Source organism: Hippocampus guttulatus, chromosome 6 (genome assembly GCF_054856545.1).
Source record: "Hippocampus guttulatus isolate MCC_2025c chromosome 6, RoL_Hgut_1.0, whole genome shotgun sequence".
NCBI classification, from domain to species: Eukaryota; Metazoa; Chordata; class Actinopteri; order Syngnathiformes; family Syngnathidae; genus Hippocampus; species Hippocampus guttulatus.
The window spans coordinates 15,272,099-15,284,888 of record NC_141266.1 but is presented as its reverse complement, the minus strand read 5'-3'; the positions used below and the strand labels follow the sequence as shown (position 1 = coordinate 15,284,888).

Sequence of the window (12,790 nt, the reverse complement as noted above, 5' to 3'; positions counted from 1 at the left end):
ATCTCTATGTTCCGACTTTCATAGAAACTCAGGTTATGTCTGTGTCGTACCTACGGAACTTCCAAAATGATAAATGAAATATTTTTGGACAGTCACTTAAATCTAAATCTGCACAAAGTGTAATGTTTGCACTTGGCCCTTGTCACACTACTTCCACAAATAATTTGGTTGTTTTGCCCAACCCTGCACTCAAGCGACAGCCTGCCTTTGGATTTTTACCGCCACTGACAAATGATGTCATTAACGGCATACAATTGAAGCTAAGTCCGGAAAATCCATGACGACAGACCTAAACACGAGTCGTAATGTTGGTAGAAGTGATTCTCTGGATGGAACGGAACAGCTGCAAGGCGGAAAATCATTTGTGCCAAATAAAAAGAAAACGGCACTGGCAGAATGCTAAGAGGCACAAGTGCCTAAGCATTAAAGAAGGAAGCTGTGCGTTGGCACGATCCCCAGGGGATAAATCACTTGAATTGGAAAACTTGAAGGAAATGAAACACGATGTCTACAAATCCATCACTCAGAAAACACTGCTTGTGCCAACGAGTACAGTTCAAGCTCCTTTGAGCATGGACGGTGAACTCAACAGATGATCATGTCAGCATCGACGCTGCTATTGTTGAACTGCATAATGAAAAAAAAATGTTTTTAATAATCCCCCATTGCACTGAACAGATGTGTATATCGTGTTCCTACCTCACAATAAGTTCCATTTCATGTTCTATGGTGTTCATAACGCAGCCTCCATTACTCGTCACAAAAACGCACAAAAGCAAAACTCCTCCGGAGTTATTTCTTTGGAGGCTCGGTGTGTAATGAATATGGTACCACCTCAGGCCGTCCTTCCACAGCCGCAAACATGGAATATTAGTTCTATTAGTTGCTCTTCAACAAGGCACCGAAACCCTAAGTTGTTTCAAGAGTGACAGACCTCGCATTCATCTCACCATCTCAATATCTCAGCCATGATGCAAGGTGAGGATTGTCATTTCTGTCCGCATCGGTTGTGTTTTAATTCAATTCTCTGTGTGTTGTAGAAGGGCGTACTGTATTGACTGTCTTCTTCATAAAAACGGCATCTAATGCAAAAATCCTGAATGGATACACTGTACTGACGATAAAGATCTGTCGCCGTTCAAAACCAACTGGGAAATCTTACCAAACAGCCCCGCATCAGATGAGTGGCAAAGAAAAAGGATACGGGCAGAAGCTGCAGATATAGCGAATAGAAGAGTCAACAAAAGAACAAAACACGCAATGAGAATGGTGACCGTCTGCAACTCATTGAGACCACATTTCCTAAACTTTTCCATCTCCAACCCCAAACTCTAAATTTGGTTCTCACTGAAGGGAATTTCATTGACAGGATAGGCGTTCATATTGCTGTATTGCAGTTATTCAGATAGTCACAAAATGCTTGTTTTTGTCGAAGTGCTGCCGTTTATTGTCATAGCTGATTCGGGCGAAGGGTTGGAATACGTGACAATAAGGTTGTGAACCACAAGCTACAGCGCTGCCATCGAGTTAATGGAAATGCGACAGAATTCACTTCTGAACTTCTCTTTCTTGGCAAACCAATCGCGTCCTGTCAGAGGGCCAGTGAAGAGTGTTAATGATGGACGAAACCAAAATTGGCACCGGCACATGTTTGACTTCAGCAGCCACTAATCTTCTCCACCGGATTTGATTGCTTTGGAGCATATAACTTAAAACTCGGTCAGTATCTTGAGGAGGAGCTGGGAGCCAACCTCCAATCCCATACAGTGTTGCTACATCTAAATTTGAAATGAACATGTTGCAAATACAGCCACACACATTATTTTTCTTTTACCTCTCCCAATACATAAATCAATTTTCTTTGGCACAACTCCTCACTGGGGGATCTGGGGCCCATCCCACCTGATGCTGTACTTGTCACAAGCCAGTCAGCAACAATGCACACCCACACATTCGGGCCTATGGACAATTTACAGTCTTGAATGAACCTAAACGCATGACCACAAGCAAGAACATGCCAACCCCACACTCATAACCATGAGGCAGATGTACAAACCACTAGTCCACCTTGCCCACCTCTCCCAATGTAAATGACTAAGTAATCAGTCTAGCAGGCATCCATCAAGGCTGGGTTTTCAATCATGAGCTCAGAAGGAAAAAACAGCCCCGCATCATTATAGCTGACAAGCACTCAAGCTTCCGTCTACAATTCCCATCAATGAGCAGCACACATTCCCAGTAAGCAACACAGAGTGAGCCTGCAGGACGCAGCGCCTGGTGAGCATTACCTGAAAGGCTCCTTTGTCCGTCAGTGCACCCTACGTTAGTCGTGAAATTCCAGCTTGTGTGAATGTCAGCCAGTCACGCTGACCTCAAAAGTTCTGCAAGTCGACGTTGCATTTCTAAAGAAACGTGTGGGTGTTTGCTCATGACTAACATGGAGAAATTGACTAAAGAAGATATATTTGCGTCTTGACGAGCAGCAGTAAGGCTCTGACAGTGGGCGTGAGATGCTGGGCTGCACTGAGAGCGGTGCGTACCGCACATCTCAGCATGTATGAGCAATGGCTGTCACTTTTTAAACAATACATTATTGATAGCCTTGGCGTGTCATGTATTTTATCAAGTGTTTCTATTTCTTCTAACTTCAAAACAATATACCGTTGCTGTTCAAACACGAGACCAAAACTCGAAATCAACTTTATACTACTTGACAAAAGATCTTGAAATAACAGGAATGACTAAGAAGAGAGCACGCTCACCTTGATGTGTTTTTCTGGCGATCGTGGTGGATGTTTCGAATATGTGGCACAAAAAGAGGTAGAGGCAGCGAAAATGACAATAATATACAAAGATATTTAATTCAAATGACTGCCTTCTGGTTCGTGACACGAACACCAGCACAGCTTCCACTCATTCATGGGGGCGGGGGGGAAAGAAAACCTTCATTTGCTCACCGCTGCGAGCAGAAGGCGGATACTTGCTCGCTGATCCAAATAAAAGCCAATTAGAGTTAAGAAAGAAGTGACGAATCATTAAAGGGCGTGGCTTCTTTTTTCCCCCACAGTGTGCTTCTATGACGTATGTCGGGGGACCCCCCAACCAGTCAATTTGTCATTTCTGGTTAAGATTACTAAAACCTTCCATTCGTTTACCTGGTGTAAACCTTGAGAGTAGATTTTTTTTAATATTAACTACCTGAGAACCTTTGAACTAATAATAACGCCGACTGACATGACTAAAAATAAAATAAAATAAATAAGAGAGAAAAGAAAAAAAATGTGGGACGAATATGAAGTTATACTGCCTTCTATTGACCAAGCATCCTAATTACACCTCTGCGGATAAGATGCCATCAAATAATTGAAGCTCATTTTGGAGATTTGCTTAATTTGCTTTGTCCTTTTTTTAAACGTAAGGAGTTCAGTCGGTATTTCTACTTTTAGTCGACCGTCTTATACAATTATCCATCACAAATATCTACTGAAGTACAGAATGTATCAGTAATTTTAGCCCCTCTTGTGTTCATGTGTTCATCAAATTTCTACTTACTCAGTGGTTATCCAATCCTATTACGTTTGTGTATGTTGCTAAAACAGGTTGTGTTAAATAAATAGCTCAAATGGTGAATCCTGAAGAAAATGCGCAATGCTCATATTGGTTTATGATAATTGTTAAACCTACCGCATATTGAACAAAGATATGGAACATCACAGGCCTGAAGCAAAAGATCACTGATGCCATCACCATTATTGATGATTCGATGCTCTAGCAAACATGAAAATGAATCGAGTCGCACCCTGGTGTTCTCTGTGCAATTATCAATGCACATTGTGGAGGTGAATTAAATGAGGCAAAAGAACTTCAATACATATTTCTCATTTTGCAATATTTTGCACAGACGTGTCTATTCATTTGCTGCTGTAATAAATGTGTTAAATTATAAAGAGATTTAATGGGCACCCTTGTATAATAGCCAGTAGACACATCATTAAGTACATCACTACATCTTTATTTATACAGCGCTTTCAAATCAGCATAACCTAATATGAGAGCTCGATGAAAATGTTTTTTTAAATTTAAACAAAATAAAATTCTTTGATAGTATGATTATTCGGGCGGCGCGGTGGGTGACTGGTTACCGCGTCCGCCTCACAGTGCAGAAGATTAGGATTTGATTCCGGGCTGCGGCCTTCCTGAGTGGAGTTTGCATGTTCTCCCCGTTCCAGCGTGGGTTTTCTCCGGGTACTCCGGTTTCCTCCCACATTCCAAAAACATGCATGGCAGGCTAATGGAACACTCTGAAATTGTCCCTAGGTGTGATTGTGAACGCAAATGGTTGTTCGTCTATGTGTGCCCTGTGATTGGCTGGCAAACAGTTCAGGGTGTACCCTGCCAACGGCCCGAAGACAGCTGGGATAGGCTCCAGCACGCCCGCGACCCTTATGAGGATAAGCGGAATGGAAAACGGATGGATGGTTAGTATGATTATTATTTCAGTTATGACCATGTGGTGCCACCGTGCGACACACACAGAGTCTGATCAACCGGGCCAACCTCGGCAGAGGATGTTAAAAATGGCCGAAACACCCAATGATGTTGAGGCATTCAACTGATGATGTGTCGGACAGGGTGCACCCAAATCCCACCCCACCCCAAGAGGACATTTCCAACTCTTCCATCTATTGTGCTGAACATTTAAGGACTTGAAACAGCAAGTCCTATAAAGAAGACAGAAATAAGTGAGGTGTGTCGAGGTCCACTGCCCAATAATGATGTGTTTTGAATCAACTCAAGCATAATTTGCATTGTCAGGTAAAAGTATTCCTGATTATGTGTGCAGACAAACACCAAGAGGAGGCAAAGCAACCTGAAATTTATTGCAGGTGAGCATCAGAGTCTCTGTACTGTGTTTTATGACTACCAATAAAAGTAAATGTGCATAAAGATCCCATGAAAGCGCACGCATTTTAAAAGAAATGAGGCAGCATGATCCCGTTTATCGTCGAGTTCCTGTCAGGGAAAGAGCAGTAAAAAGTTTTAAAAAAGAAGAGCTGCAAACGTCGGTTTGTGTTTTGTGTGTGTGTCTGTGTCAAATGTCAATGTCCTTCTATTCTGAAAGCATAAATGAATGAAAAAGAAAAAATGAAAATGAAAAGAATGTTACATCATTCGAAGCTGAGGGTCAGGCCTCAAGAACTTTGTGTCACAAAGCGCCGGTTTGAAGGTTGAAGCCCTTCTTTTCCTTTCTGAATGTTTGCCTTTTACTTTCACATTCGAAATCGGGTTTTTTTCTTTCTTTTTTTTTTTACTGTTCAATATTTCAAGTCGAATTTTAGTACATTTTGCCGAGAATTCAACATAACAGCGGCTGCTCAACGGTGGCTGACCACATTGTCAGTGGATGATGTTACAGTTGAGGCCATAGAAGTTATGTTTCTTGCCGGTGAAAATATTGTCCCTCAAGTCCAGAGAAGCATATTTGACGGAGCTGTTAAAGTTGTGATGGGCGTTTGTCCTGGAATAATTGCCTTGCAGGCCCAGAAGGCCATCACCCGCACCCGCCCTCATGCCGGCAGCTCTTCCCACAGGTGCGATGCCGGGCAGCACACGAAGCCGCGACAGTTTGCGTCGGGCGCCTTGTTCGTTTGTCGACGCGGGAGGCCTCGTGAGGTTTTCATCAAAATGCACTTTGGCTGCCTCCTTGCTCTCCGCTTGATTTGACTCGGTGGCTTCTGTCCCACCACTCACGGCGCGTGAGGGATCTGAAACCACGTTCTGTGGACCCGTTGTGTTATTGCATTGACACATCGGACAGATACGTTGGATCCTCGCGGAAGTTGCGCCTTGGTTAGTAGCTGGTGAAAACATGTCGGCATAAGTGCTCTTGCTGTTTCTCCCCTGTCTTCTTCTCTGTCTCAGTTTCGAAGGAACCAGCACATAAACAGACCGATCCCTCTGGAGGGAAAGCTTCTCATTAGCGACAGTGGAATGCTGTCGTGTTGACTTAATTGCGTATTTTCTCACCTCTGTTCCCGGCGGTGCACAATGCGAAGTCCTCCCAGTGGGCTCACTCATTTTTTCCCTAAAGTCATCAATTTTACAAGCTTGCTGCAACCCTAAAAAAACAATAAAAATAAAGAAAGATGAACAATGTGGCTCATCAAAAGAGCACCACTTTGGACTCACAATGAAACATGGTTGGGACGGCATCATTAGCGACTGACTTATCACGAGAGAAACACTCAAAGAGTCAATTGCCTGGAGCCCCGAGACTTCCAGGAGGCCCTCATGTTTCATAAAAACAGATTAATGAATGTTTTCTTCCGTTTAAAAAAAGAAAAAAAAAGACTGTTTTAGTTTCAATTCACGTGCTTAACAACACATCAAATGCTTGGGCTATCTTGGTCGTTTCGAGCGCTCTTCTTCCGGGGCTAGCGAGAGTTATAAGGGCCCCCAAATGTGTTATAAAAACAAATTAATAAGAGTTTTCTTCCATTTAAAGATGCTTTTTTTTTTATTATTGTTTTCGTTGAATCCACATGCTTTAAAGCACATCAAATGCTGAATCTATCATGATCCTCTCCCTTCTTCTGCAATGGACTATTTCTGTGCGATTGAGGAAGAGGGGAGCAATAAGCAATACAACTTTGTGAACAACACGAAACAAAGATGTCCCAGTTGAGCGGAGAAAAGGAGAAGGTGAGTGGAAAAACTTTTTTTTTTTTTTTTTAACTATAAAAGGATTCAGCCTAACCGACAACAGCAAGAATGCCTTTTGCGGTAGAACTGCCCTTCATTTTAGCCTGAAAGATTCTCACGTCTGCTAGACAGCAATGACCTTGTGCGAGTCAACATGGCTTCACCAGAAAACAACTGACGTTTTGGAATGGCACAGGCAGAGCCCAGAACTAAATCAAGTTAAAAATCTCGATTAAGTCATCTGAAGTGGTTTGACACAACGTTGGGGGGTTTGGTGCTCCTCTGCAGGGAAGCGCACACAGCAGTTGTTCCCTCAACTTGAATAGCAACGAGGACTCCAACCCAAAAAGACTCGATGCTGCAACTGGGTCCAGGTACCGGTATTTATTTTTCATGTGGCTCGCATCAGTAGAGAAGCATGGGCCCAAGGCGAGTCAAGACCAGCGCCATCTAATCCGTTCAGAGCTCCCCAGGGGGCCGCCAATCCACTATGGATCTTTTTGTACCCTTCCGGAACTCTCTATACTTTGTGCTTGTGTGCAAACCAAACGTGTGTTTATTGTTAGCGAGCCCCATCATTTGTTTGGGTCATTGTGCAAACGTCAAAGCAATTATCTTTGGCCAAGATGCACAAGGAATAATAAATGTTATGGAATGGAGAACAAACTGCTATCGGTGTAGGTAAATACAGTACATATTTCTATTTTTATAGATCCTTCCCCGACGCAATGCCACTGGTTTGTGCATTGCCAAAAAGTAGAGTCCCGTGTAAACGTCCCAGGCCACTATTAGATTCGTTGTTTTGCAGTAATGACCGGTACAGAAACAATGTCAGTCAGTCACAGTAAAAGTGAAAAAAAAAAAGAGCGATGACAAAAAGACAGGCAGCAGCATTTTGATTCTGGGGAGTTGGACGAGGAAGTTCCATGTGATTAGAATAGTCAACTTCATTTAATTCAATCCAAGAAATAAAAAATACTGTCCTGTACTCGTACCCTCTACCCGGATCCTCACAAGTCGTTTTGACCATGTGCCAAATTTTGTTAGTCTAATCTGCTAATCTACATCTGTCCGACTATTTACTGTTTTGTTTCAAAATGACTGATATGCAAAAGGTTATTAAAAATATACACGTATTGGTAAACAAAGGTCAAATATGAAGGGTCCAAAAGCAGTCCATTTGAGGATAGCACCACAAAAGCCAGCCGTAATATTTGCAAGGGTTCTCCATTACAGTCGCTGTCTTCAGTGTCTATTTCAGTTTCTTGCAAAGACCATTTAAAGGAATTTACCTTGGTAGTGCATCTGATAAGAAGTGATCCAATGCATCCTATCCATACTCCTCAACATGTTACTTGTCCAGTCAGAAGCCGTCAAATCCCCGTCACAAATTTTGGGGTTGGGCAGAACCGCCCTTGTGGGAGCCGCGTACAAGGCGTGCCGTACTCCCCTGACGGGCTTTGGACGCTAGAAAACAAGAATGAACAGAAAAGCTCAGATGTGTACATAAGGTGGCGTGAATTTTGTAGGTCAAATATCATTTACGTCTGTGTAGCTGATCTCTCCTGGCCACTTGGCTGTTTTTGCCCTTGTTGGTGTCTCCAAAATCTCATGCCTGTATGGACCACCTGAATGGGGGGGGGGGGGGGGGGGGGACAAAACAGCTGAGAAAGCAACAGCTTACAACCAGCCACTACCAATTACATCCTTCGTACCTTTTGCTTTGCTGAGTACAGTAACCTTCGGTGTAGTTGGGACGATGGGGCTGATAAAAGGGAACCCTGCTCGACGATCACCGGATGACCGGAAGGATGGGAACATCTCAAAGCGGGAGATGTGGGATGCATAGGGATGTTCTCTTGGAATCGCAGTCTTTGCTGCTTTCTCCCTGTTTGGAAATCATTTAGTCAACAGATGTTCAAGGCGGGCTCAGCCGCAAGCGCATTTCGACAAGGAATCATCGCAGGAGCCATACTCACACTACATTTACATCTGTGGGTTTTGGAACGCTATGAAAAAACACATAATTACTCCGCGGCGGTCTTGTTTAGTGTAAAGCTAATGGCAAAACAAGCAGGATTACTCACAGCTGATCACTGAGGGGTGCATCACTTTTCTTTGTGACATCACTGATGTAAGAGTGACTCACAGTTTGCCTGTAAAAGGAGAAGAGCAATCATTAGTTTCGATTCATTTGCCAGTTTTGGGATGCATGTTGTCCGTATGGGCTCACCTGACGCTGTTGTTGACTGCGGAGGACTCCATCTGGTTGCAAAAACTCAGATGAGATGATTGAAGAGAGGAACCGATTTTTTTTCCACCATGAAAAGATTCATTTGGATTGGAGTTGTAAAGAGGTGGAAGCCATTGGGGATGCATTGATGCAGAAAGAAAATGTTCATGTATATTCATTTTAATTCACTTCTATCTTAACTTCACATACTTTAGTTGATATTTAATTCAATGACCCCCCCCCCACACACACAAATGTAATTGGCAACTAGAAAAGCGAATTTACTACATATTTTGTAAAGTTTATTCCTTTACATGAATGCATTGAATAGCCAAAGCATTTTATTGCCATTGCTTAATGATACTTCCAATACCGGATATCCCTGTTTATGTCCATACGTTTCCTTTAATTTTCATGAATTTTCACACTGACAATAAAACAAAATGACGTTTTGAATAGAACCATGCATGACTACCGGTATACATATAATGGAGCGATGTGTATGTTAAGTACACTGAAAAAAAATGGCGTGTTGTATTTACTCAATTTTATTTCATCAACGGGTTGCGTAAAACGAAATCATTTGGATCCAGATACATCACAGGTGTCAAACTCAAGGCCCGGGGGGCAGATCTGGCCCACCACATCATATTATCTGGCCCGCGAAAGCAAATCAAACATGTCACCTTCCATGATTGATGCTTGCTAAAATCTTGCAAAATTTCACATTCTCATATGTAATAAATAGCAAATATTGTAAGCATTTTCTTGTGACCAAAGCCCTCATAACAGCCACTTCAACAATTGTTGAATAAACCATTATTCTTGACTTCTTCATATGGTTTGACAGTCATAATGGCCCTCCAAGGGAAACGGTGACTCCAATGTGGCCCACGACAAAAATGAGTTTGACACCCCTGGTACATGTTTTAAGTAGCTCTATAGTTCAAATGTATCTGAATCCAGATGATATCATTTGGTGCCACCACTTAACAAATTAAATTCAACAAAAACGTTTTTCAATGTATTGAACATAAATGTCATATTTTTCATTCATTTGGGCTTTATAATCGACATGCTGTGTTGAAGTAGCACCTTGGAGGCAAGCCGCACAGTGGACATGCATTCAACACAACAGAACAAATTATCTTCCCAGCCTTTCGAAAAGAAATCACCAAATTGAACAAATGTTACTCTGGTTTACCTTCACAGGTACGAGCAGCCAGTCCACCTTATCCAGTTGACGGATAGCGTTTCTGAACAGTGCAGCAGGAGGTGGTAAAGAAGGAAGGGCCTGGATCCGAGGAGTCCAGATCGACCAAACAACTGTGACGATAAATTTAATACAACGTCACAGATTGCATAAATCACATTATGAGCTGAAAGAGTGCTCAAGCTACCAGTGTTGGACGCATGCTGAAACCAGACACCTGCCTAGGAAGAATTTGGTTTTGGTTACAAGGAGTCATCTTTCACCGTCTCTGTTGCAATGCAACCGAGGAGAAACAGCTACATGTCAAGGCTGCACTTCAACACTACTCTCAAGGTCTGAGAGACGATTGAGGAGGTTATTTGCATCTGTACGCATATTTGATTTGCTCTAAAACATACTAAATGAGGTGTCATAGAAAAGTTCCAGGACTGGTGTCAACAGCGATGTTCTTCTCAGCCTCTAACTGGCTGATTGTGATTACGAGCGGAGGTTTGTCGTTACGGTAAAGAAGCCACGAGTTGTCCTTTCAAAACGTTCACCTCTCTCATGCACTGAACAAAGCAAACGCCGCAGGAACTCTGTAGACAAGCTGCTTGATCGTCTGGCCCGCTTTGAAGAGGAAAACTGGTAGTTTGGGTTTGAATGATTTCTTTTTTTGTGACACCAGCGCTGGAACAATTCTTCCACAACTGTATTCTATCGTCCCATTTTCTGTATCAATAGTCCTATTGTCATGGGTGAGGTGGAGCTTATCCCAGCTGACTTTGGCCAAGGGGCAGGGCACATACTGTACTGGACGCCAGCCAATTCCAAGTTGCTTACGTACTCATATGCAAAACATACAAAGTTGAAAGAAACCATAAGTGCCAATCGATAGCAACCTTGCAGTGAAACAATGGCTCGCTTTAGCATTCTATTACATCTGGTTCAAAGATGAATGCGTACATTGCACTCGGTGTTGGACGTTATACAATGCACAAAGCGTTCATGGATCAGTGCTGCTATCTCTCCTTGGACTCTCAGCAGCGATGTACTACAAGACTCTGCTGCATTGTGCTTTTTAATTGGGATTCCCATGAGATGTCCTTGAGAGTATCAGTAAAATACAAACGTACGGCAGGCCAGTAACCAGTTACATAGATTTGCTCCAGTGGAAAGAGCCGTTCTCGCCCGATTCCTGCCACTGTAGTGAATCACATATTGCAGCGGCTTGATAATATCGAGGAGAGGTATAAAGAGTGGTTATGGCTTATAAGGGGTTGCACAAACACAGGAGTTTAAGTAGAAATGGTGGCTGAGGAAAAATAGCGTTTGTGACTGCAAATACTGTATCTGTGATGTAATCAATCAGTTAGGATAATACTGTCTTGCACATTCATCCATTTTCTGTTCCATTGCGTTAACCACAAAATTAATTTCTAACCTTGCGCGAGAGATCTGCCATCAGGAGTCATTTTGTCCAACATTGATAATTTTTATCTTTTGCTTCAAATGTCACCTCATCTTTCTGATAGTCCATGCAGTCTTTGATTGAAGTCATTGCCTCTTTTGTTCCAGCTCACCCGTGTGTCCGCTTGTGTCTGTTCATTAAAATCCTGTTCATCACCTGGGTGATGCACATCTTGAGCAATTTTTTTCCCTTCCATTTTGATATTTCTGCCAAGATACGTTTGAAGGGGAAAAAAATCCTAATGAATCCAATATTGTAAATCTTCTCAGTTTTCATGACGGACTTCGTTATTTCCTCAGCTGTACTGAAGGAGAAACCGCACTATACTCTAATCAGCTTGGAGTTCAGGGGGGTTTTTTTCATGTAAATTTTCTCTCTTTGGTGGTCGAGCTATTTTATTTCCTTAAAATACAGCTAATTCCCTGTGAATGAACTCTAAGGCTCTGGTTTGCATACCATATGAATGTTTTCAGTTTATGTCAGGCATGCGCAGTACTTAACATTATCAAACAATCATCTCCAACATTATGCAACCCTAGATCAAAAGACAAGTACAGTGGATCTGACAGGATATGTGGAGAGGAGCCTGCAGTGTTTTTGATGTTTAACAATGGTTATATTTAATGTGAACACAAGGGGTTGATTGCAACGTATTTGCATCACCGAACATAATATTGTGCAGCAGCAGCAGCAGCTAGGCAACATGAAGATGACATTGTGAACCATTTTATTCATTAATTTGATGAGAACCGAACTAGTGTTAGATTTTCATTTATCATAAGAGTTGACATAGTTGGACTTGACTCCACACACACACACCCTGGGCTCTGGTGCCGGTTCTGTCGAGAGGGGTTGGACTTTATGGGCCGTGGGACTCCAGAAGCAGCTGATGGGTACAGGCTGGCCAAGGAGAACGCAGCTTCAGCAGACTCCGAGGCAAAAAACTCGGGCATGGGAAGAGTTCGGCGAAGCCATGGAAGCCGACTTCCGGACGGCTTCGAGGAAATTCTGGTCCACCATCTGACATCGCTGATGACCTCGACTCGGGACGTTGTGAGTCGGTGGGGAGAATACTTCGAAGACCTCCTCAACTCCACCAACTCATTGGAGGAAGCAGAGTTTGGGGACTCCGAGGTGGTGTCTTCTATCTCTGGGGTTGAAGTCACCGAGGTGGTTAAAAAGCTCAGTGACT

General features: G+C 42.8%; 2 protein-coding genes across 4 annotated transcripts in view; both read right to left on the bottom strand.

The window, feature by feature from the left end:
* osbpl3b (oxysterol binding protein-like 3b) overlaps positions 1-2,912 on the bottom strand; it is a 31,757-nt gene extending 28,845 nt beyond the window's left edge. For both annotated transcript variants that reach the window (XM_086114014.1, XM_086114015.1), the window contains exon 1: positions 2,763-2,912. The gene's annotated coding sequence lies outside the window, so the exon portion shown is untranslated. The remainder of the gene's footprint in view (positions 1-2,762) is intronic.
* A 1,771-nt stretch (positions 2,913-4,683) lies between these two features.
* On the bottom strand, positions 4,684-8,687 carry LOC147203704 (uncharacterized). Of its 2 annotated transcripts, XM_086113956.1 has the most exons (5): positions 8,418-8,687; positions 8,248-8,330; positions 7,995-8,169; positions 6,028-6,119; positions 4,684-5,958 (listed from the first exon to the last, which is right to left on the bottom strand). In XM_086113956.1, the coding sequence occupies exons 1-5, from the start codon at positions 8,521-8,523 to the stop codon at positions 5,398-5,400; spliced, it is 1,017 nt and encodes a 338-aa protein (XP_085970082.1). In that variant the 5' UTR covers positions 8,524-8,687; the 3' UTR covers positions 4,684-5,397. The 2 variants fall into 2 exon arrangements, with proteins under 2 accessions (XP_085970082.1, XP_085970081.1); XM_086113955.1 differs by having other exon boundaries at positions 4,684-6,119.
* Between the last annotated feature and the right edge of the window lie 4,103 nt (positions 8,688-12,790).

Coding starts and splice junctions, on each gene's coding strand:
- LOC147203704 (XM_086113955.1), bottom strand. CDS start 8,523: ATGTTCCCATCCTTCCGGTCATCCGGTGATCGTCGAGCAGGGTTCCCT. Junction 8,331..8,417: donor TGTACTCAGCAAAGCAAAAG/GTACGAAGGATG, acceptor CCCCCCATTCAG/GTGGTCCATACAGGCATGAG. Junction 6,120..7,994: donor TTATCAGATGCACTACCAAG/GTAAATTCCTTT, acceptor TTGTTTTTTTAG/GGTTGCAGCAAGCTTGTAAA.